The sequence below is a fragment of the Chlorocebus sabaeus genome, chromosome 6 (genome assembly GCF_047675955.1).
Source record: "Chlorocebus sabaeus isolate Y175 chromosome 6, mChlSab1.0.hap1, whole genome shotgun sequence".
Classification (NCBI taxonomy): Eukaryota; Metazoa; Chordata; class Mammalia; order Primates; family Cercopithecidae; genus Chlorocebus; species Chlorocebus sabaeus.
The window spans coordinates 45107280-45132473 of record NC_132909.1 but is presented as its reverse complement, the minus strand read 5'-3'; the positions used below and the strand labels follow the sequence as shown (position 1 = coordinate 45132473).

Below are 25194 nucleotides of genomic sequence, written 5' to 3'. Positions count from 1 at the left end.
ATCACGAGCTGCTCCCTAAGCCCCAAGGCGACCTCCAGCTGTCAGCGCTGAGCACAGCACCCAGGGAGAGGGACAGACAGCTGGCTGCATGGGACAGCGGAACCCAGAGTGAGAGGCGAGGTGGCCAGACAGACAGCAGGGGCAGACGCGGAGATAGAGCGGGGATAGGGAGGCGGACACGGACATTGACAACCCATAGATTCTTAACCCAGGGAGCCCCGGCCCCTCTCGCCGCTTTCCACCCCAGACGGAGCAGGGACAGGCTGCCCAGCATCCTCCTACCCGTCCGCCCGGTCCTGCCTCCTCGGCTTCTGCCAGCTTCCCCGGCTTGAACACACAGGGCGTCCGAGGACGCGCTGGGCCTCCGCACCCGCCCTCATGAAGGCCGTGGAGACCGGGGAACGGCCCACCTTCGGAGCCTGGGACTATGGGGTCTTTGCCCTCATGCTCCTGGTGTCCACTGGCATTGGGCTGTGGGTCGGGCTGGCTCGGGGCGGGCAGCGCAGCGCTGAGGACTTCTTCACCGGGGGCCGGCGCCTGGCGGCCCTGCCCGTGGGCCTGTCGTTGTCCGCCAGCTTCATGTCGGCGGTGCAGGTGCTAGGCGTGCCGTCGGAGGCCTATCGCTACGGCCTCAAGTTCCTCTGGATGTGCCTGGGCCAGCTTCTGAACTCGGTCCTCACCGCGCTGCTCTTCATGCCTGTCTTCTACCGCCTGGGCCTCACCAGCACCTACGAGGTACCGGACAGAGGCCCAGGGGCAGGACCCGCCCCACTGGCAGTGCTGGGACCCGGTGCGGGGGAGGCGCTGGGGCTTTGAGCCACTGTGCAGGAGGAAGCGAATGGCACCTCGGTGCTTTAACGGAAGGGGCCCCTAGGCAGACACGTGGGGAGGTTTCTAGGAAAAGGCCCCAGGCGCCCGGAGAGGGGCAGGAGGGAGGAAGAGAGAGCCTGGCGTCCTGCTTCTTCGGTGGAAGCGCGCGAGGGGCGGGGCCCGGCTCCACCAGGTGTGTACTTATGTGTGGACACACACCTGCCTCCCACCTGCCCGGGCGTGGAGACCCACGTTTGCGCGATAGAGGGAACTGCTGACGGCTCCGGGTTCGAAACCCGGCTTCACTGCTTTCTTCTATCTTGGGCAAGGGGCGTGCCTCTGTTTGGGTTTCCCAGCTGTCAAATGGGCGAATTACAGGACCTCCCTTCAGGGGAGAGGGTAAAGCGATTAAAATCGTGGCTCACGCCTGTAATCCCAGCACTTTGGGAGGCCAAGGCCGGCGGATCATTTGAGGTCAGGAGTTCGAGACCAGCCTGGCCAACATGGTGAAACCCCGTCCCTACTAAAAATACAAAAATTAGCCGGATGTGGTGGTGGGCACCTGTAATCCCAGCCACTTGGGAGGCTGAGACAGGAGAACTGCTTGAACCCGGGAGGTTGCAGTGAGCCGATATCGCTCCATGCACTCCAGCCTGGGCGACAGAGCTAGACTCTTCTCTCAAAGGAAAAAAAAAAAATTGTGGCAGGGCGCGGTGGCTCACGCCTGTAATCCCAGCACTTTGGGAGGCCGAGGTGGGTGGATCACGAGGTCAGGAGTTCAAGACCAGCCTGGCTAACATGGTGAAACCCCGTCTCTACTAAAAAGACAAAAATGAGCCGAGCGTGGTTGCGCGCGCCTGTAATCGTAGCTACTCAGGAGGCTGGGGCAGGAGAATTGCTTGAACCTGGGAGGTGGAAGTTGCAGTGAGCCGAGATCGTGCCACTGCACCCCAGCCTGGGCGACAGAGCGAGACTTCGTCTCAAAAAAAAAAAAAAAAAAAAAAAAAAAAAAAAATCGTGACAGGTGTATCCTAGGCGGCCAACACCATTGGCCCCGGGCACTGTCTACACTGTGCGCTTGCGGGCCACGTTGGTGTCTGCTGAGCGGTGGCTGTTCCAGGAGCCCGCGCCCGTCAGGCGCAAGTGGGAGGGCGCGTGCACACGCATGGACCAGTCCTCCAGGTCCACGGGGTACGCACAGGCATGGGATGGCACCTGTAAACGGGTGTGTGCGTGCGACGGAGCCCCCACGTGCAAGAATCTGGCGAGCGCCGTTGGCTTCCAGAGGAATGGGCCCACCTAGAGAGCAGGCGAGGGACCCCAGAGGCCTCAGCTCCCGGGTAGGGACTGTCCAGGTGACCTCGAGTCCCTCCTTGCAGTATCTGGAGATGCGCTTCAGCCGCGCGGTGCGGCTCTGCGGGACGTTGCAGTACATTGTAGCCACGGTGAGTGGCCTCAGCCCCGCCCTCCGCGCAGGGTCCCGCGAGCGCCAGCCTTCACTAGCCCCGCCTCAACCATTCAAGACCCCGCGCAGACCCCGCCCCACGCTCCCGTTCTGACTCCGCCCCCACCAGTCCCGTCCCATCCACACCTAGCCTGACCCCGCCTCCACTCTGCGAGACACGGCTTATCTGCCCCGCCCATATGCTGGGACCACCCTTCTCCCCTCTCTCCCCATCCCCAACTCGCCCAGACGCCCTCCCAGTTCACCCGCTCCACACTTTGTCTACAGATGCTGTACACTGGCATCGTGATCTACGCACCGGCCCTCATCCTGAACCAAGGTGTGACTCTGGGAGATCAGTGGAGGGTGTCTGGGAGGAGAAAGGGAGGGAGAGGAGGACCCAAGACGCTGGGAACTAAGTTTGCGCCCCGCCCAGGGGCCTAACAGAGGGACCTCTTTTTGCATAGTGACCGGGCTGGACATCTGGGCGTCACTCCTGTCCACCGGAATTATCTGTACCTTCTACACGGCTGTGGTGAGTGGCCCTGGGAACCTACTCCATACGGGGGATCAGGCCCACTGTGTCACTTGTGGGGAGACTCTGGGCTTGCCCCTTTCTCCCAAGGAAGCCTCTGTCCCAGCTGGGACCCAGTGTCCTCATCTTTATAGTGAAAAGTGAGCTGAAAAGCTTATTGCTGAGAATGTAGAGGTATAGTAGCTTCAGGCGTGGCTGGATCGAGGCACTCTGACCTCGTCCTCTCGGTCCCTCTCCCAGGCCCCATCAGCTCCAGGCTTCCACCTCTTCTGGCTTCCTGTCCAGCAGGAAGTGAGCTCCTGCTTCATCCTGGGGCTGGCTGAGGTCCCAGGGAGGGTTACCTTTGGCTGGCTCAGGTCTGACCTTGATAGTGATATTACCATTATAGTGATAATAATAGTAATGGCAGCAGGGCACAATGGCTCACGTCTGTAATCCCAGCACTTTGGGAAGCAGAGGCAGGCCGATCACCTGAGGTCAGGAGTTCAAGACCAGCCTGGCCAACACAGTGTAGTAGCACTTCTACTAAAAATACAAAAATTAGGTGGGCGCAGTGGCACATGCCTGTAATCCTAGCCTCTCAGAAGGCTGAGGCAGGAAAATCACTTGAACCCGGGAGGCGGAGGTTGCGGTTCGCGGAGATTGCACCATTGTGCTCCACCCTGGGCAACAGAGCAAGACTCCGTCTCAAAAAAGTAAAATAATAATAATAGTAATGGCAGCAGTCACTCACTGACGCTCATATATATTATGTCATGTTCCAAATCTTTTTCACTTATTAACTTGTTTAATTCCACTGAGCATAGTGGCTCATACCTGTAATCCTAGCACTTTGAGATGCCAAGGTGGGAGGATCACTTGAGGCCAAGGGCTCGAGACCCTTAGGCAACATAGTGAGACCCCCCCATCTCTACAAAAAAATTTTTTTAAATTAATCGGGCATGTGGTGGTACCTGCTGTAGTTCCAGCTACTCCGCAGGCTGAGGCAGGAGGATCACTTGAGCCTAAGAGTTTCAGGCTGCAGTGAGCTGTGATCACACCACTGCACTCCAGCCTGGGCAATAGAGAGAAACCCTTTCTTTAAAAATAAAATAACTTAATTCTTACAACAACACAGTAAGAAGGTATTCTTGTTAATCCCACTTTAGAGATGAGGAAACTGAGGCATAGAAGGGCATTAGTCCCAGGCACCACTGAAGGCCAGGTAGGGTTAGCCACGGCCAGGTCCCCCATCTAACTGCCCCTCTCCCTCTCTCTGTCCCATGCTGCAGGGCGGCATGAAGGCTGTGGTCTGGACTGATGTGTTCCAGGTCGTGGTGATGCTAAGTGGTTTCTGGGTTGTCCTGGCCCGCGGTGTCATGCTTGTGGGTGGACCCCGCCAGGTGCTCACCCTGGCCCAGAACCACTCCCGGATCAACATGATGGAGTGAGTGAAAATGCAGAGGATACTGCGGCAGGGTGGGGCTGGGACCAGCGTGGTGGCTCACGCTTGTAATCCCAGCACTTTGGGAGGCCGAGGTGGGCAAATCACTTGAGCTCAGGAGCTCGAGACCAGCCTGGGCAACATGGTGAAACCCCATCTCTACAAAAATACAAATATTAGCTGTGTGTGGTGGTGTGCACCTGTGGTCCCAGGTAGTTGGGAGGCTAAGGCTGGAGGGTTGCTTGAGCCCAGTGGCCGAGGCTGCCGCGAGCTGAGATCACACTACCGCACTCCAGCGTGGATGACGGAGCTAGACTCTGTCTCAAAAAAAAAAAAAAAAAAAAAAAGCAGGGGGGTGGCTGGGCACGGTGGCTCACGCCTGTAATCCCAGCACTTTGGGAGGCCAAGGTGGGGGGATCACCTGAGGTCAGGAGTTTGAGACCAGCATGACCGACATGGAGAAACCCCGTCTCTACTAAAAAATACAAAATTAAGCTGGGCGCGGTGGCTCACATCTGTAATCCCAGCACTTTGGAAGGCCAAGGTGGGCAGATCACGAGGTCAAGAGATCAAGACCATCCTGGCCAACCTGGTGAAACTCCATTTCTAAAAATACAAAAATTAGCTGGGCATGCTGGCGGGCGCCTGTAATCCCAGCTACTCAGGAGGCTGAAGCAGGACAATTGCTTGAACCTGGGAGACGGAGGTTGCAGTGAGCTGAGATGGTGCCACTGCACTCCAGCCTGGTGACAGAGAGAGACTCGGTCTCAAAAAAAAAAAAAAAAAATTAGCGGGGCATGGTGGTGCATGCCTGTAATTCCAGCCGCTTGGGAGGCTGAGGCAGGAGAATCACTTGAACCCAGGAGGTGGAGGTTGCGGTGAGCTGAGATCACGCCATTGCACTCCAGCCTGGGTGACAAGAGTGAAACTCCATCTTAAAAAAAAAAAAAAAAAAAGAGAAGAATGCAGCTGGGCTCCCTTTGTGCCCTGGGATGGTAGAAATCAGTCAGTGCCTCCTGCTCCAGGAGGTCCTTGCTGCTCTCTGCTCCTCCCCTCAGATCAGACTGGGAGCTAAAGCAGCTCTGAACTCTCAGCTGGGCAAAGAAAGAATGGTTTTTGAGTGCATAGATAGATGACTCAGTAAACAAATACATGAGGCCGGGCGCGGTGGCTCAAGCCTGTAATTTCAGCACTTTGGGAGGCCGAGACGGGCGGATCACGAGGTCAGGAGATTGAGACCATCCTGGCTAACACTGCGAAACCCTGTCTCTACTAAAAAATACAAAAAACTAGCTAGGCGAGGTGGAGGGCGCCTGTAGTCCCAGCTACTTGCGAGGCTGAGGCAGGAGAATGGCGTAAACCCCGGAGGCGGAGCTTGCAGTGAGCTGAGATCCAGCCACTGCACTCCAGCCTGGGCGACAGAGCGAGACTCTGTCTCAAAAAAACAAAAAACAAACAAAAAAAACCAACCAAAAAAACAAATACATGAATTTTCAATCTAGCAAATTCCTATGCATACGTCAAACCCACTCCATTTATTTTTTATTTATTTTTAATATAATTAATTAAATTTTTCGTTGTTTTGAGATGGAGTCTTGCTCCAGGCTGGAGTGCAGTGGCGCGATCTCAGCTCACTGCAACCTCCACCTCCTGGGTTGAAGTGATTCTCCTGCCTCAGCCTCTCAAGTAGCTGGGATTACAGGCGCCCGCCATTATTCTCAGGTGATCCATCCGCCTTGGCCTCCCAAAGTGCTGGGATTACAGGCATGAGCCACCGCGCCTGGCCAACAAAACCCACTACAAGTATCCCCTATAAGGTCCAGAAGTGCTGTCTGGGGCCCTTGGGAGGGTGAAGTCAGCGTGACATCTCCACATGACTAACTTGCCCTGTCCCCACCCAGCTTTAACCCTGACCCGAGGAGCCGCTATACATTCTGGACTTTCATGGTGGGTGGCACGTTGGTGTGGCTCTCCATGTATGGTGTGAACCAGGCGCAGGTACAGCGCTACGTGGCTTGTCGCACAGAGAAGCAGGCCAAGCTGTAAGTGTTTGGTGGAGCAAGGTGGGGGTTTCTGGGACATGCTGTCCCCCTCCACCAGCTTGAGGCTGTCCCCTAAGCCTTAGGCCACCTCTTCCCCCAGGGCCCTGCTCATCAACCAGGTGGGCCTGTTCCTGATCGTGTCCAGCGCTGCCTGCTGTGGCATTGTCATGTTTGTGTTCTACACTGACTGCGACCCTCTCCTACTGGGGCGCATCTCTGCCCCAGACCAGGTGAGTCCCACCCAGGCTCCTGGTTGGCTCTGCACTCCCTCGCTACCTTGGTGGTACTGAGGTCAAAGAGCATTTCTAGCAGAATGAATGGCCTGTGCAAAGGCCAAGAAGCAGGAAAGAACTCAGAGGAGGCCAGGCGCAGCGGTTCACGCCTGTAATCCCAACACTTTGGGAGGCCGAGGCAGGTGGATCACCGGAGGTCAGGAGTTTGAGACCAGTCTGGCCAACATGGTAAAACCCCATCTCTATTAAAAATATAAAAATTAGCTGGGCGTGGTGGCACACACCTGTAGTCCCAGCTACTCAGGAGGCTGAGGCAGAAGAATCGTTTGAACTCAGGAGGCGGAGGTTGCAATAAGGGGAGATTGCACCACTGCACTCCAGCTTGGGTGACAAAGTGAGACTCTGTCTCAAAAAAAAAAAAAAAAAAAAAAAAAAGGAGCTCAGAGGAGGATCTGTGAGGAGTGGGGAAGGTGAGTCTGGGAGGCAATGGACCGCCCTCAGTGGGTGTGAGCAGGAGAGGGCCACATTCAGATCCAGAGTTCCAGAGAGTTCCAGAGATCCCCTGCGAGATGCTCAGGAGGAGATGAAACCATGATGCAGGCTGGGCGTGGTGGCTCACGCCTGTAATCCTAGCACTTTTGGAGGCCAAGATGGGCAGATCACTTGAGGTTAGGAGTTCTAAACCAACCTGGCCAACATGGTGAAACCCCCTCTCCACTAATACAAAAAGTAACCAGACCTGGTTAATTTTTGCCTGTAATCCCAGCTACTCGGGAGGCTGAGGCAGGAGAATAGTTTGAACTCAGGAGGTAGAGGTTGCAGTGAGCAGAGATCACACCATTGCACTCCAGCCTGGGTGACAGAGAGAGACTCCATCTCAAACAACAACAACAACAAAAACAAAAACAAAACAAAAGAAGGCCGGGTGCGGTGGCTCACGCCTATAATCTCAGCACTTTGAGAGGCTGAGGCAGGGGGATCACCTGAGGTCGGGAGTTGGAGACCAGCCTGACCAACATGGAAAAACCCTGTCCCTACTGAAAAATACAAAATTAGCAGGGCGTGGTGGCGCATACCTGTGATCCCGGCTACTCAGAAGGCTGAGGCGGGAGAATCGCTTGAATCCGGGAGGCGGAGGTTGTGGTGAACCGAGATGGCGCCATTGCACTCCAGCCTGGGCAACAAGAAAGAAACTCCATCTCAAACAAAACAAAACAAACCCACAAAAACAAAAACTGTTATCCAGCAGGAACGAATCATGTTGGTTATAATAATAAGAATGGCCAGCTCTGGTCTCCCGTGTCCCAAGTGTCTACTCTGTGTCTCTTGCTGTTCCCTTCACCAGCAGTTAGTTTCCCATCTAATCTTTCTTCTGAGAAAGGCAGGGCGGTCATGGCTCCCACTTTACAGATGAGGAAACTGAGGCTCGGGGGGGAAGTGACTGCCTGAGGTCAATGGGCAAGTCGGTGGGGGAAGTGCCAGGACCCATGCCTAGGTCACACCCCAAGTAGAGTTTTGATCATGGGGTTCAGAGTTAGCAGAGGGTACCGGGGACCACCCCATCTGCACTCCTCCCTGGAGATCAGATCCGGGACTGCTGGACTGTGTAACTTCAGGGAGGGACTGTGCCTCTCGGCCTCACAGTCTTCATCAGTAAAACAGGGATGACACAGGTCCCTGCTTCACAGGGATCCCAGGGCTCAGCACACAGTGGGGCTCAGGGACAATTCTCAGGTTCATGCAGTTGATCAATAAACACACATTACAGCCTGAGGAACATAGGAAGACCCCATCTTTAAACAATTTTTTTTTTTTTTTTTTTTTTTTTTTTTTTTTGAGAGTCTAGCTCTGTTGTGCAGGCTGGAGTGCAGTGTCACGATCTCCGCTCACCTCTGCCTCTCGGATTCAGGCGATTCTTCTGCCTCAGTCTCCCAAGTAGCTGGGACTACAGGTGTGAACCACCACACCAGCTCCACCACACCCAGCTAATTTCTGTGTTTTGGGTAGAGATGAGGTTTCACCATGTTGGCCAGGCTGGTCTTGAACTCCTGAGCTCAAGTGATCCACCTACCTCAGCCTCCCAAAGTGTTGGGATTACAGGCGTGAGCCACTGTGCCCAGCCAGACCCCCATCTTTACACAAAAATTTTAAAAAATTAGCCAGGCATGGTGGCGCGCACCTGTGGTCTCAGCTACTGGGTGACTGAGGCAGCAGGATCGCTGGAGCCCAGGAGTTCTAGGCTGCAGTGAGCCACAATCGTGGCACTGCACTCCAGCCTGGGCGACAGAGCAAGATCTTGTCTCAAAACAAAACAAAAACCACAAACAAAAACTAAATGCATATTAAATGCCGACTGTGAACCCCATCTGTCCTGGGTGCTGGGGACGTGCAGCATCAGGACAGATAGAAGCCCCTGCCCTCGGGGTGCTGCTGTCTGGGAGGCTGACCCCCAGTTCTCCCCAGTACATGCCTCTGCTGGTGCTGGACATCTTCGAAGATCTGCCTGGAGTCCCTGGGCTCTTCCTGGCCTGTGCTTATAGTGGCACCCTCAGGTGAGCACCCCCGCTTGTTCATGGAGTGTTATTTCAGCCCCTGGGAGCCTCCTCATCCCGACCTGCCATCCCCCTGGGGCATGGAATGGTCTGGACCTGTCCATCATTCCCAGTTCCTGCTTGATCCCTAGAAGACAGCTCAGGGAGGCGCTGGCAGAGAGCATGCCCTGGGCACAGGGACCCCAACTGCAGGGGTTTACCTTCTTATCACCCGTCATGGCCACGCCTGACTCTCCTCTCTTCTTCTTCCTTCTTTCCTTCCTTCCTCCCCCAGACAAATATTTATTGAACATCTACCATGTGGCAAGCACTGTTGTTCTTTTTTTTTTTTTTTTCCAGATGGAGTCTTGCTTTGTTACCTAGGCTGGAGTGCAGTGGCGCGATCTTGGCTCACTGCAAACTCCACCTTCTGGGTTCAAGCGATTCTCCTGCCTCAGCCTCCCAAGTAGCTGGGATTACAGGGGCACGTCACCATGGCTGGCTAATTTTTGTATTTTTAGTAGAGATGAGGTTTCGCCATTTTGGCCAGGCTGGTCTTGAACTCCTGAGCTCAGGTGATCCGCATGCCTCGGCCTCCCAAAGTGCTGGAATTGAAAGCGTGAGCCACCATGCCCAGCCCAGGTACTGTTGTTCCAAACCCTGGGGCACAGCCATGACCAAGCAGTCCCCTACTCCTGCCTTCCAAGGCCACACACTCAGGTGGTTTCCACTCTTCCGGGACTTCTGGTCACATGCTCTCACTGTCCCTTTTGCAAATCTCCCACATGTGACTATAGTCCCTCTAGAACCAGAACCTGCCTGTCTGTCCCACCTGCCCTTGGTCACAGGTGTCCTTGCTCCTGTGGGGATGTCTCAGGTCTTTGGGGAGGGGAGGGGTGGATATCTCCTTCACTTTTGCAGGACTGGGTTACCCCCACCTCTGCCCTCAGGCTGGGTGAGGTCTGGCAGGCCAGATGGTGTGGATGGTCTCTCCATATGGCCTGAGGAACCCCCACCGCCTTCCTCACACAGCACAGCATCCACCAGCATCAATGCCATGGCTGCAGTCACTGTGGAAGACCTCATCAAACCTCGGCTACAGAACCTGGCACCCAGGAAACTCGTGATTATATCCAAGGGGCTCTGTGAGTTTCAGGGAGACCTGGGTGGGAGGCCAGGGCAGTCCCTCGCCATTGACCATGCCACCCCCATTCACTACAGCACTCATCTACGGATTGGCCTGTCTCACTGTGGCAGCTCTGTCCTCGCTGCTTGGAGGAGGTGTCCTCCAGGTGAGACCCCACCTGCCCCCTGCCCTGGTCTCCCTGAGAGGTGGAGGCATCTTTCCCATTGAACTGAGGCTCAGAGAGGTCACATGTGTCCGTGGCAGAACTCCTTTTTTTTTTTTTTTTTTTTTTTAGGCGGAGTCTCGATCTGTTGCTCCGGCTGGAGTGCAGTGGTGCCATCTCAGCTTACTGCAAGCTCTGCCTCCTGGGTTCATGCCATTCTCTTGCCTCAGCCTCCTGAGTAGCTGGGACTACAGGCGCCCGCCACCACGCTGGCATTTTTTTGTATTTTTAGTAGAGACGGGGTTTCACCGTGTTAGCCAGGATGGTCTCGATCTCCTGACCTCAAGTGATCCACCCGCCTCTACCTCCCAAAGTGCTGGGATTACAGGTGTGAGCCACCATGACTGGTCTGGCTAATTTTTTTTTTTTTTTTTGAGATGGAGTTTCACTCTTGTTGCCCAGGCTGGAGTGCAATGGCACAATCTCGGCTCATTACAACCTCCACCTCCTGGATTCAAGCAATTCTCCTGCCTCAGCCTCCCTAGTAGCTGGGATTACAAGCATGCACCACCACGCCCGGCTATTTTGTATTTTTAGTAGAGATGGGGCTTCTCCATGTTAGTCAGGCTGGTCTTGAACTCCCTACCCAAGGTGATCTGCCCGCCTCGGCCTCCCGAAGTGCTGGGATTACAAGCGTGAGCCACTGCGCCCAGTCTGGCTTGGCTAATTTTAAAACTTTTTTTAGAGACAGGGTCTCGCTTCGTGCCTAGGCTGGTCTTGAACTCCTGGCCTCAAGCAACCACCCGCCTCACCTTTCCAAGTCGCTGAGATTAAGAACTAGGTTCTATTTGATGCCAGAGGCCATCACGGGACTTTTTTGCAGCTGGCTGGCTTGGGGCGGAGGAATTGGGAAGTGGGGGGTGGCGACCTTAGGGAGGTTGCAATGAGCCGAGATCGTGCCACTGCACTCCAACCTGGGTGGCAAAGTGAGACTCTGTCTAAAAAACAAAAAGAAGAAGAAAGGGCCTCCCTGGCTTGAGGAGAAAATCAGTATCTTTGCCTCCAACCCAGGGGAGAGAGGCAGGAACGGGGGGGGTAGGGGGGTCCTCTTCCCTTTAGGGAAACTGAGACACAGAGGAGTCCTTGAGCCCCACAGTGGCGTTCCTGAGGTCTCGCTTTCCCAGCGGGTAAACTGAGGCCCGGAGGGGTGGGAGGGCTCCGCCTTCAGCCCCACTTCCACCTACTCTCCCAGGGCTCCTTCACAGTCATGGGAGTCATCAGCGGCCCCCTCCTTGGAGCCTTCATCTTGGGAATGTTCCTGCCAGCCTGCAACACCCCGGTGAGTGGGGTCGGTGGCGAGGGGCGGGGCGGTGGCAGGGCCAGACAGGCCCCTCCCCTTCCCTGACTCCGGCTCTGCCCCCAGGGAGTCCTCTCGGGACTGGGCGCCGGCTTGGCGCTGTCGTTGTGGGTGGCCTTGGGCGCCACACTGTACCCACCCAGCGAGCAGACCATGAGGGTCCTGCCGTCGTCGGCTGCCCGCTGCTTGGCTCTCTCAGTCAACACCTCTGGCCTGCTGAACATGGCTCTCCTCCCTGCTAACGACTCCAGCAGGGCCCCCAGGTGAGCCGACTTGGGGTGGGAGGGAACCGATCCCGGGGTGGTGTGATCTTGAAGGGAAACTTGCTTGCCCTGAACTCTGCCTAAGAAGACTGATTAGTAAAATGCATTCCTGGTGGAGGGAATGGTAGGTGCAAAGGCCCTGAGGCCACAATCAGGCTAGTCCCAGTCCAACTGCACTGAGGTTAGGGTGCATTTAATAGGAGGAGAGATGGGTGGGAGATATGGTGCAGCCAGAGGAAGCTAGTACTTTTTTTGTTTTGTTTTTCTGAGACAGAGTCTCGCTCTGTTGTCCAGGCTGGAGTGCAGTGGTGCAGTCTCAGCTCACTGCAGCTTCAGACTGTCAGGCTAAAGCAGTCCTCCCAGCTTGAGGGAGGCCCAGAATTTGGTTTGATTCTAATTTTTATTGAGATAAATTAGCCATATAAAAGTGGCATTTAGGCCAGGTGGGCGCAGTGGCTCTCACACCTGTAATCCCAGCACTTTGGGAGGTCGAGGCAGGTGGATCACGTGAGGTCAGGAGTTCAAGACCAGCTTGTTCAACATGGGAAAACCCTGTCTCTACTAAAAATACAAAACTTAGCCAAGCATGGTGGCAGGCGCCTGTAATCCCAGCTACTCAGGAGGCTGAGGAAGGAGAATTGCTTGAACCCAGGAGGTGGAGATTGCAGTGAACTGAGATCATACCACTGCATTCCAGCCTGGGCAACAAAAATGAAACTCCATCTCAAATAAATAAATAAATAAAAGTGGCATTTAGTATATTTGTGCAACCATCACCACTATCTAACTCAAGAACGTTTTCTTTTTTTTTCTAATTTTGTATTTTTAGTAGAGACGGGATTTCACCATGTTGGCCAGGCTGGTCTCGAACTCCTGACCTCAGGTGATCCCCCCACCTCAGCCTCCCAAAGTGCTGGGATTACAGGTGTGAGCCACCGTGCGTGGCCCCAAAAACATTTTCTTTTCTTTTCTTTCTTTCTTTCTTTTTTTTTTTCTGAGACAGGGTCTTGCTCTGTTGCCCAGGCTGCAGTCCAGTGGCGCGATCATAGCTCACTGCCGCCTCAACCTCCTGGGCTCAAGGAATCTTCCTACCTCAGCCCCTCCTAGTTTCTGGGACCACAGGCACACACCGTCATGTCCTACTAGTTTTTATTTTTATTTTTTGTAGAGACAGGATCTGACTATGTTGCCCACGCTGGTCTGGAATTCCTGGGCTCAAGTGATCTGCCCGCCTAAGCCTGGCAAAGTGCTGGGATTACAGGTGTGAGCACCCAGCCAACCAAGAACATTTTCTGTTTTGTTTCTTTTCTTTTTTTTTTTTTTTTTGGTTTTTGGGTGGGTTTTTTTGCTTTTTGGTTTTTTGGAGACAGGGTCTCACTCTAACACCCAGGCTGGAGTGCAATGGCACCATCACAGCTCACTGCCCCTTTGACCCCCAGACTCCAGTGATCCTCCAGCCTCAGCCTCCCAAGCAGCTGGGACTACAGGCATGCACCACCATGCCAGGCTAAATTTTTTGTATTTTTTATAGAGATGAGTTTTTGCCATGTTGCCCAGTCTCAAACTACTGGGCTCAAGTTATCTGCCTGCCTCTGCCTCCCAAAGTGCTGGGATTACAGGTGTGAGGTACTGTGCCCGGCCACAAGAACATTTTTTTATCATTCCAGAAACAAGCCCTGTCTCCATCAGCAGTCACTTCCCACTTCCCCCGTTTCCCCAGCTCCTGGCAAGCACGAATCCACTTTCTGTTTCTATGAATTTGCCTGTTCTGGGCATTTCATGTAAATGGAATCATAAAATATGTGACCTTTTGTGTCTTAGCATAATACATATATATTTTTTGAGACAGTTTCACTTTGTCGCCCAGGCTGGAGTGCAGTGGCGTGATCTCGGCTCACTGCAACCTCCTCCCAGGTTCAAGCAATTCTCCTGTCTTGGCCTCCTGAGTAGCTGGGGTCACAGGTGTATGCCACCATGCTTGGGTAATTTTTGTATTTTTAGTAGAGATGGAGTTTCACCATATTGATCAGGCTGGTCTTGAACTCCTGACCTCAGGAGATCCACACAGCTTGACCTTCCAAAGTGCTGGGATTACAGCAGAGTACAGTGGAGCCACTGCACTCCAGTCTGGGTAAGAGAGTTGAGACTCCACCAAAAACAAACAAACAAGCAAACAAAAAAACCCAAAAACATTTGTGAACAAGTTTTGGTATGGACATATGTTTTAATTTCTCTCGGTATATACCTATGAGTGGAATTGCTGGGTCATGTTGTAATTCTTTATTTAACTTTTTTTTTTTTTTTTTTTTTTTTTTTTTTTTTTGAGATGGAGTCTTGCTCTGTCACCTAGGTTGGAGTGCAGTGGTGTGATCTTGGCTCACCGCAACCTCCGCCTCCTGGGTTCAAGCGATTCTCCTGCTTCAGCCTCCCAAGTAGCCGGGATTACAGGTGTGCGCCACCACGCCTGGCTAATTTTTATATTTTTAGTAGAGAAGGGGTTTCACCATGTTGGTCAGGGTGGTCTCAAACCCCTGACCTCAGATGATCCGCCTGCCTCAACCTCCCAGAGTGTTAGGATTACAGGCCTGAGCCACCACGCCCGGCCTATGTTTAACTTTTTGAGGAGCTACCAGACTGTTTTCCACAGCGGCCACATCATTTTACATTCCCACCAGCAACATATGAGGATTCTAACTTCTCCACGTCCTCGCCAATACTCATTATTCTCCATCCTAGTGGGTGTGAAGTGATGCCTCACTGTGGTTTTGATTTGCATTTCCCTGATGAATAATGATATTGAGCATGTTTTCATGTGCTTATTGGCCATTTGTGTATCTTCTTTGGAGAAATGTCTATTCAAACCCTTTGCCCATCCAGCCTGGGTAACATAGAAAGACCCCATCTCTATAAAAATAAAAATGAAAACAGCTGGGCATGGTGGTGCACACTTGTAGTCCCAGCTACTTGGGAGGTTGAGGCAAAGAGGATTGCTTGAGCCTGGGAGGCCAAGGCTGCATTGAGGCATGATCCCACCACTGCACTCCATCCTGGGCCACAGAGCAAGTCCCTGTCCCAAATTAAAAAAAAACAAAAACAAAAACACCCTTTGCCCATTTTTAAATTGGGTGATTTGTCTTTTTATTGTTGAGTTATAATTTACATATTTTTATATCTTTATATATTCTGGGTACAAGCCCCTGATCAGATGTATAATTTGCATGTGATATTTTCTCCCATTCTGTAGGTTGTCTTCATTCTCTCGATGGCATCCTTTGATGCACGGAAGTTTTTAATTCTTTTTTTGGGGGGTGGGGATGGAGTCTCACTCTGTCACCCAGGCTGGAGTGCAGTGGTGCGATTTCAGCTCACTGCAAACTCCACCTCCCAGGTTCAAGGGATTCTCCCACCTCAGCCTCCTGCGTAGCTGTGACTACAGGTGCACACCACCATGCCAGGCTAATTTTTGTGTTTTTAGTGGAGATGGGGTTTCACCAAGTTAGCCAGCCTGGTTTCAAACTCCTGACCTCAGCCTGCCTCAGCCTCCCCAAGTGCTAGGATTACAGGCATGAGCCACCATGCCTGGCCAGAAGTTTTTAATTTTTGATGAAGTCCATTTGATTTATTTTTTCTCTGGTGGCTTTTGCTTTTGGGGTCATATCTAAGAAACAATTACTGTCACGAAGATTCCCACCTATGTTTTCTTTTCTTTTTTTTTTTTTTTTTTTTTTTTTTTGAGACGGAGTCTCGCTCTGTCGCCCAGGCTGGAGTGCAGTGGCCGGATCTCAGCTCACTGCAAGCTCCGCCTCCCGGGTTTACGCCATTCTCCTGCCTCAGCCTCCCGAGTAGCTGGGACGACAGGCGCCCGCCACCTCGCCCGGCTAGTTTTTTGTATTTTTTTTTAGTAGAGACGGGGTTTCACCGTGTTTGCCAGGATGGTCTCGATCTCCTGACCTCGTGATCCGCCCGTCTCGGCCTCCCAAAGTGCTGGGATTACAGGCTTGAGCCACCGCGCCCGGCCCCCACCTATGTTTTCTTCTGAGAGTTTAATTTGGTTTGATTTTGAGGGTGACAGGGAGCCACAGACAGTGATGGGCAGCAGCAGGTGATCTGAGCTACATTTTAGTAATGCGCCCTCTGACTGCATGTGGAGGATGTCCAGGGTGGGCATAGGATACCTGGAGGGAAGGAGCGTTGCCTACTGCAAGGTCTGGACAGACAGTAGTGGAGGTCTGTGCTAGGTCATGGCAGTTGGGGGAAGGAAGTAAGGAGTGAGGTGGGAACAGCTTTTGAGCACAGGCAGGGGATAAAAGAGGAGGTTCAAGTCTGTCTGTCCCAACCTGCAGCTCAGGAATGGACGCCAGCCGACCCGCCTTAGCTGACAGCTTCTATGCCATTTCCTATCTCTATTATGGTGCCCTGGGCACGCTGACCACTGTGCTGTGCGGAGCCCTCATCAGCTGCCTGACAGGTAGGTAAACAGAGCCTGTGGCCTTAGAGGTCACCCCATTCATCTCTCTGTGTCAAGACTCCACCCAGCAGGGAGGGGAGAAAGGACGCTCCCATTGGCCGAGCTACCACTGCCTGTTGGACACATTTGCACATAATTATTATTATTATAATCATCATCATTTTTGAGATAGAGTCTCACTCTGTCACCCAGGCTGGAGTGCAGTGGTGTGATCTCAGTTCACCGCAACCACCACCTCCCAGATTCAAGTGATTCTCATGTCTCAGCCTCCCGAGTAGCTGGGATTACAAGGGTGCGCCACCATGCCTGGCTAATTTTGCATTTTTAGTAGAGATGGAGTTTCACCATGTGTCTTGAACTCGTGGGCTCAAGTGATCCACCCACCTTGGCCTTCCAAAGTTCTGGGATTACAGGTGTGAGCCACTGCACCTGGGCTGTACCTATTTTTTTAAAAGGAAAAAAAAAGTTTGTGAGGAAAAAAGAAGGGTGTATGTGTATATACACACACACACACACACACTTTTATGTATATGTATACATAAAAGAAATTATGAATTTATATAAAAATTATGAATATATATATATACATAAAATAAAGTGTGTGTATATATATATGTGTGTGTGTGTGTATATATAGTTCCTTTTAAAGAGACTGGGTCAGCTGGGTGTGGTGGCTCACGCCTGTAATCCCAGCACTTTGGGAGGCTGAGGTGGGTGGATCACCTGAGGTCAGGAGTTCGAGACCAGCCCAGCCAACATGGTGAAACCCAGTCTCTACTAAAAATACAAAAAAAAATTAGCTGGGCGTGGTGGCAGGAGCCTGTAATCCCAGTTACTTGGGAGGCTGAGGTAAGGGAATTGCTTGATCCGGGGAGGTGGAGGTTGCAGTGAGCCAAGATTGCATCACTGCACTCCAGCCTGGGTGAGAGAATGAGACTCCATCTAAGAAAGAGAGAAAGAGAGAAAGAAAGAAAGAGAGAAAGAGAGAAAGAGAGAAAGAGAGAAAGAAAGAAAGAAAGAAAGAAAGAAAGAAAGAAAGAGAGAGAGAGAGAAAGGAAGGAAGGAAGGAAGAAAGAAAGAAAAAGAAAAGAAAAAGAAAGAAAGAGAGAGAAAAGGAAGGAAGGAAGAAAGAAAGAAAGAAAGAAAAAGAAAGAAGAAAGAAAGAAAGAGAGAGAGAGAAAAGGAAGGAAGGAAGAAAGAAAGAAAAAGAAAGAAAAGAAAAAGAAAGAAAGAGAGAGAGAAAAGGAAGGAAGGAAGGAAGGAAGGAAGGAAGGAAGAAAGAAAGAAAGAAAGAAAGAAAGAAAGAAAGAAAGAAAGAAAGAAAGAAAAGAAAAAAAAAGAAAAGAAAAGAGACGGGTCTCACTCTGTTACCCAGGCTGGAGTGCAGTGGCACGATCATGGCTCACTGCAACCTTGAACTCCTGAGCTGAAACAATCCTCCCACTTCATCCTCCCAAGTAGCTGAGACTACAGGTGTGCGCCAACGTAACCAGCTCACATTTACACCCTTTAAAGCTATGTCGCTTTCTTGACAACCCTGCACCTCTCAGAGCTTGCCCTATTTTGCAGAGACAGAAACTGAGGCATTGCCTGCAACTCCTCTCCCCCGTAAGATTAAGTCCTCAGTAGAGGATATGGGATGGGGCGGGTGGCGCTATCCCTGGTGCTGAAATATCTTTTAAAGCTGCCGGTGACTCTGCACTTGTTAGAGAATTCTAAATTCCACGGAAAACTAGAAGGAGATAAAGAGGGGAAAATCAGTAGTGATAACAGTACCTGCTCACACTTCTTGAGTCTCAGACTTCACATTCATCAGACCTTTATCGAGTCCTCCTGTGTGCTGGGCGCTATTTTAGGCACTGGGGATGCAGCAGTGAATGGAACCGTGTGCTGAACCCTCCCAGCCATCTATTAATGTCTTTGTTTTGTTTTGTTTTGTTTTTTGAAATGGAGTTTCACTCTGGTCACCCAGGCTGGAGTGCAATGGTGCAATGTTGGCTCACTGCAACCTCTGACTCCCAGGTTCAAGCAATTCTCCTACCTCAGTCTCCTGAGTAGCTGGGATTACAGGCACCCACCCCTACGCCTGACTAATTTTAGTATTTTTAGTAGAAATGGGGTTTCACCATGTTGGCCAGGCTAGTCTCGAACTCCTGCCTTCCAAAGTGCTGGGATTACAGGTGTGAGCCACCATACCCAACCTCCATTGATGTTTTTGTTTTGTTTTGTTTTGTTTTAGAAACAGGGTCTTGCTCTGTCACCAAGCTGGAGTGCAGTGGCACAATGACGGCTCACTGCAGCCTTGACCTCTTGGGCTCAAACGATCCTCCTGCCTGAGCCTCCCAAGTAGCTGAGACTAGAGGCACGCGCCACCATGCCTGGCTAATTTTGTAATATTTTGTAGAGATGGGGTCCCACTATGTTGCCTAGGCTGGTCTCCAACTACTGGGCAACTCCAAGCAATCCTATCGCCTTAGACTCCCAAAGTGCGATTATAAGCATGAGCCACCATGCCTGGCCTCACTGATGTTTTATTACAACGTCACTGAATAGATGAGGAAACTGAGGCTCAGAGACTTGCCAGGGTCCCTCAGTGAGACTGGAGCCTGTTAGACTTCATAGTCCAGGGATCTTCTTTCTCTTTCCCAGGGCCTGGTCTCCAACCCCCATGACCCCTTCATTAAATACCTGGATTTCTCCATTTCTTCCCGCCTCTCAGGCCCCACCAAACGCAGCACGCTGGCCCCGGGATTGTTGTGGTGGGACCTCGCACGGCAGACAGCATCAGTGGCCCCCAAGGAAGAAGTGGCCATCCTGGATGACAACTTGGTCAAGGTCAGTCTTAGGCTGGATTCCCAGATCTAGAGGCAACCAAGTGGCTTTGGGACATGACCATAGCTCAGGGGAGGGACATGGTACATCAGCACCTTTCTCCATCTCTTGTTATATCCAGTCAAAACACTCTGTTGGGAGCTGATTCATCCTCAACTGTTTTTATTATCTCCCTTCACAAGGACTGAACGGAGTTTAATACTATTCCTTTTTGTTTGTTTGCTTGTTTTTTGAGACAGAGTCTCACTCTGTTGCCCAGGCTGGAGTGCAGTAGTGCAATCTTGGCTCACTGCAACCTCCACATCCCGAGTTCAAGCGATTCTCCTACCTCAGCCTCCTGAGTAGCTGGTACTACAAGCACATGCTACCGCGCCCAGCTAATTTTTGTGTTTTTAGTAGAGACGGGGTTTCACCATGTTGCCCAGGCTGGTCTTGAACTCCTGACCTCAAATGATCCACCCACCTTGGACTCCCAAAGTGCTGGGATGACAGGCGTGAGCCACCGAGCCCAGCCTCATCTTCAAGTTTTTATTATCTCCCTTCATAAGGACTGAACAAAGTTGAATACTATTCCTTTTTGTCGTTATCTGTTCTTACAGTGACTTCCAATCTTTGGCAGGTGAAACTGGTGTGCCGTTAGGGTATTGATGTAAAGTCTCTTCTTAAAATAAAATTACTTAATTCAAAAGTGAGTCAACTTGGGGGAAAACTCTTACATAAGAAACACAACAGATGGTAGACCGATTTTGGCTAAAACCGCGTGGTTGCTTTGTGAATTCCCAGAGTTTGGAAAATGCTGTCCCTGGGGGACCTGATCCCATGCCTACCCCTGTTTTGGGATCCCTGTTACATTCTCTCATTTACTGAGAACCTGCTGTGTACCCAGTCCTGCTCTGGGCTATGATCTGAGGCCCCCACCCCACCCTCATCTAGCAGGGGCAGGTGAAAACTAAAAAGAGAAACATGTAGGGTCTGTCTCAGCATGTGATAAGCATTCAAAAGATAATACAACCAGATGCTGTCAGGCTGGGCACGATAGCTCACGCCTGTAATCCAAGCACTTTGGGAGGTTGAGGTGGGAAGATTGCTTGAGGCCAGGAGTTCAAGACCAGCCTGTCGAACATGGCTAAACCCGGTCTCTACTAAAAACACAAAAATTAGCCGGGCATGGTGGCGTGTGCCTGTAATCCCAGCTACTTGGGAGACTGAGGCAGGAGAACTGAGCACTTGAACCCGGGAGGTAGAGCTTGTAGTGAGCTGAGATTGTGCCACTGTATTCCAGCCTGGGTGACAGAGCAAGACTTTGTCAAAAAAGAAGGAAAGAAGGGAGGGAGGGAGGAAGGGAGGGAGGGAGGGAGGAAGGAAGGAAGGAAGGAAGGAAGGAAGGAAGGAAGGAAAAAGAAGGAAGGAAAGGAAAGAAAGAGCCCGGTGTGGCGCCTCACCTCTGTAATCCCAGCACTTTGGGAGGCCAAGGCAGGTGGATCACCTGAGGTCAGGAGTTTGAGACCAGCCTGGCCAACATGGTGAAACCCCATCTCTACTAAAAATACAGAAAAATTAGCCGGGTTTGGTGTTAGGTGCCTGTGATTCCAGCTACTCGGAAGGCTGAGGCAGGAGAATCGATTGAACCCAGGAGGCGGAGGTTGCAGTGAGCAGAGATCGTGCCATTGCACTCCAGCCTGGGCAACAAGAGCCGGACACTGTCAGAAAGAAAGAAAAGACAGATGAGAGAGAGAGAGAGAGAGAGAGAGAGAGAGAGAGAGAGAGAGAACGTAAGAGAGCAAGCAAGCAAACAAAAAAAGAAAAACATGTAGGGTCTCAGCATGATAAACATTCAAAGGATAATAAAACCGGATGCTGTGATGGGGAGCAACTTTAGCCAGGGAAGTCGGGGGTGGCCTCTTGGGAGAGATGACATTGATTAACCCTGAGTTAGGAGAAGGAACCAGCCACAAACAGGAACAGCTTTGACTGAGAAGGGGATTGGGAGGGGAGGGGTTCAGCTGAAGGGGTTTAAAACTCCCTCCAGCTGCCCTAGAGAAGTATTTATCTTTTCTTTATTCCTCTTTTCTTTTCTCTTCTTTCCTTTCTTTTCTTTCTCTCTCTTTTTCTTTTAGTTTTTGTTCTTTATTATTTTCTTTTTCTTTTTTTGTTGTCTTTGTTTTATTTGTGTTTTTTTTTTCTTTTTTTGAGAGAGGGTCTTACTCTATTGCCCAGGCTGGAGCGCAGTGGAATGGCCACGGCTCACTGCAGCCCCAACCCCCATGGCCTGAAAAATTCTCCTGTCTTTCAACCTCCTGAGTAGCTGGGATTACGGGCGTGCACCACCAAGCCTGGTTAATTTTTTTTATTTTTGGTAGAGATGGGGTTTTGCCATGTTGGCCAGGCTGGTCTTAAACTCCTGGGTTCAAGTGATCTGCCCGCCTCGGCCTCCCAAAATGCTAGGATTACAGGGGTGAGCCACTGTGCCCGGCCAGAAATGTTTATTTTTTTGAAGGTGAATGAGCAGAGAAGCAGAGAGAGGAGGGAGGAACTATTGCAGGCATCTGAGAAAGCGTTGATGGCCTGGGCTGTAGGTGACATGGGAGTGGGAAAGAGAAGCACATGGAAATTTTGGAGGCAGAGGGGGCAGGACTAGCCTGTGCACCGAGCAAGGGGATAGTGTGCAATTCTGCGCATGCCCCGTCCCGCCAGGTCCTCAGTGGCCCCATCTGGGAGGTGAGCTGACATGTAACAGGGTGGGGACAGGGTCTCTGATAGGGTCTCTCTTTTTTTTTTTTTTTTTTTTTTTTTTTTTTTGAGACGGAGTCTCGCTCTGTCGCCCAGGCTGGAGTGCAGTGGCCGGATCTCAGCTCACTGCAAGCTCCGCCTCCCGGGTTCCGGTCATTCTCCTGCCTCAGCCTCCCGAGTAGCTGGGACTACAGGCGCCCACCACCTCGCCCGGCTAGTTTTTTGTATTTTTTTAGTAGAGACGGGGTTTCACCCTGTTAGCCAGGATGGTCTCGATCTCCTGACCTCGTGATCCGCCCGCCTCGGCCTCCCAAAGTGCTGGGATTACAGGCTTGAGCCACCGCGCCCGGCCTGATAGGGTCTCTTTACCCCATTTTTCCCCAGGGTCCTGAAGAAGTCCCTGCTGGAACCAAGAAGGCTCCTGGCTTCCTGCCCACCAATGAGGACCGTCTGTTTTTCCTGGGGCAGAAAGAGCTGGAGGGAGCTGGCTCCTGGACCCCCTGTAGTAGACATGATGGTGGTCGAGACCAGCGGGAGACAAACCTCTGAGGATAGAGCCAGCTGCTGACTGATACCCTGGGATGGAACCTCAGGATGGGTCAATCCCAGACCATGGGCCCACGGCCTCAGGCTGCGATTGGCTGGATTGCCTTGTATGCAAATGAGTTCAGGACTACAAGACCCTACCCCATGGGGAGGCCCTGCCTCCAGGAGGTCATTTTTTAAATCCAGCCCCTTGCTTCAACCGTTCCTAGTATTAGATGCTGCAGCCCCGACGGCTCCCCCAAAATAAGGCTGGGTTTTTCTCTCTTTCTCTTTTTATTTTTATTTTTTTATTTTTTTTATTTTTTTATTTTATTTTATTTTATTTTTTTTATTTTTTTGACACGGAGTCTCGCTGTCTCCCAGGCTGGAGTGCAGTGGCGCAATCTCGGCTCACTGCAAGCTCCGCCTCCCGGGTTCACGCCATTCTCCTGCCTCAGCCTCCCGAGAGCTGGGACTACAGGCGCCCGCCACTGCGCCCGGCTAATTTTTTGTATTTTTTAGTAGAGACGGGGTTTCACAGTGTTAGCCAGGATGGTCTCGATCTCCTGACCTCGTGATCCGCCCGTCTCGGCCTCCCAAAGTGCTGGGATTACAGGCTTGAGCCACCGCGCCCGGCCTTTTTTTTTTTTTTTTTTGAGATGGAGTTCCACTCTGTCGCCTAGGCTGGAGTACAGTGGTGTGATCTCGGCTCACGGCAACCTCTGCCTCCCAGGCTCAAGTGATTTTCCTGCCTCAGCCTCTTGAGTAGCTGGGATTACAGGTGCCCCCCACCATGCCCAGCTAACTTTTTGTATTTTTAGTAGAGATGGGGTTTCACCATATCGCCCAGACTGGTCTCGAACTCCTGACCTCAAGTGATCCACCCGCCTTGGCCTCTCAAAGTGCTGGGATTACAGGCGTGAGCCACCATGCCCGGCCTACCGTTTTTCTCAGTCTATTATAGAAAGATGTTGGAATCCCCTCTGGACAACACAGGAAACTCCCAGATCTGACATCAGGATCTGAGAAAGACCCCAGCTCTTACCTGAAACGTGTTTAACCTTATTATTATTTTTGAGACAGAGTTTAGCTCTTGTCGCCCAGGCTGTAGTGCAATGATATGATCTCGGCTCACTGCAACCTCTCCCTGCCGGGTTCAAGCGATTCTCCTGCCTCAGCCTCCCAAGTAGCTGAGATTATAGGTGCCTGCCACCACACCCACCTAATTTTCGTAGTTTTAGTAGAGACAGGGTTTCATCGTATTGGTCAGGCTGGTCTCGAACTCCTGACCTCAGGTGATCCACCTGCCTTTGCCTCCCAAAGTGCTGGGATTACAGGCGTGAGCCACCAGGCCCAGCCAGAGCCACTGTGCCTGGCCTACGTTTAACCTTAGCAAGCATTTTGCAAGTCTTCAGGCCCAACTTCCTGTGCCCCATTTCAAAGGCAGAGAAACTGAGGCTTGGAGAGGAGGGCAATGACTTGGCCAAGGATACAATAGTAATCCAGGCATTCACCAAGAGTTGAACACCAACTCTCTCTCCTTTCTTTGTTCTTTCTTTTTTTTTTTTTTTTTTTTTTTTTTTTTTGAGACGGAGTCTCGCTCTGTCGCCCAGGCTGGAGTGCGGTGGCGCAATCTCCACTCACTGCAAGCTCCGCCTCCCGGGTTCACGCCATTCTCCTGCCTCAGCCTCCCGTGTGGCTGGGACTACAGACGCCCGCCACCACGCCCGGCTAATTTTTGTATTTTTAGTAGAGACGGGGTTTCACCGTGTTAGTCAGGATGGTCTCGATCTCCTGACCTCGTGATCCGCCCATCTCGGCCTCCCAAAGTGCTGGGATTACAGGCGTGAGCCACCGCGCCCGGCCTTCTTTGTTCTTTCTTTTCTTTTTTTGAGACAGAGTCTCGCTCTGTCACCCAGGCTGGATGCAGTGGCACAATCTCTGCTCACTGCAACCTCCACCTCACGGGTTCGAGTGATTCTCCTGCCTCAGCAACCTGAGTACCTGGGATTACAGTGAGCGCCACCACGCCTGGGTAATTTTTGTAATTTTGTGTTTTTGTAGAGACGGGGTTTTGCCATGTTAGCCAGGCTGGTCTCAAACTCCTGATCTCAGGTGATCCTCCTGTCTTGGCCTCCCAAAGGGCTGGGATTACAGGGGTGAGCCACTGTGCCCCGCCTCTTTCTTCTTTATTTTCTTCCTGGGATTGGAGAGGGGATAATTCAGACCCCACATGGCCTCCAACCTTGGCCCACACACCTGCCATGGCTCCCATCACCCTGAGCCTGCTGGCGTCCCCTCCTCACCTGACAATGGAGGCCCTCGAATCAGGTTGTGTCCCCTCAAAAGTCATGTCCACCCAGAACCTCAGACCATGAGCTTACTTGGAAATAGGGTCTTTGCAGGTGTAACTGGTTAAATTAAAAGAGGTCTTACTGGAGGAGGATGGATGAATCCAGTGACTGGTTCCTCATATGAAGTAGAGAAGAGATGCAGAGAAACACCTGGGGAAGATTCCATGTGGAGACAGAGGCAGAGGTTGGATCAATGCGTCCATGAGTCAGAGAACCCAAGGATTACCAGCAACAACCAGAAATCAGGAGATGGGGCATGGGATGCATTATTTCTTAGAGCCTTTAGAGGGAACATAGCCCTACTGACACCTTGATATCAGACTTCTGGCTGCCAGAACTGTCAGAGAATAAATTTCTG

At 51.8% G+C, this 25194-nt stretch overlaps 1 protein-coding gene across 1 annotated transcript; it reads left to right on the top strand.

Annotated features, from left to right (window-relative positions):
- The first annotated feature begins 83 nt into the window (after positions 1–83).
- Positions 84–25194, top strand: SLC5A5 (solute carrier family 5 member 5). Its single transcript, XM_037992176.2, has 15 exons — positions 84–735; positions 2190–2255; positions 2543–2594; positions 2722–2789; positions 4061–4215; positions 6114–6254; positions 6355–6484; positions 8951–9039; positions 10051–10163; positions 10240–10310; positions 11560–11646; positions 11731–11927; positions 16271–16395; positions 19115–19230; positions 22342–25194. Exons 1-15 carry the CDS (start codon positions 379–381, stop codon positions 22504–22506), a joined length of 1932 nt encoding a protein of 643 aa, XP_037848104.1. The 5' UTR covers positions 84–378; the 3' UTR covers positions 22507–25194.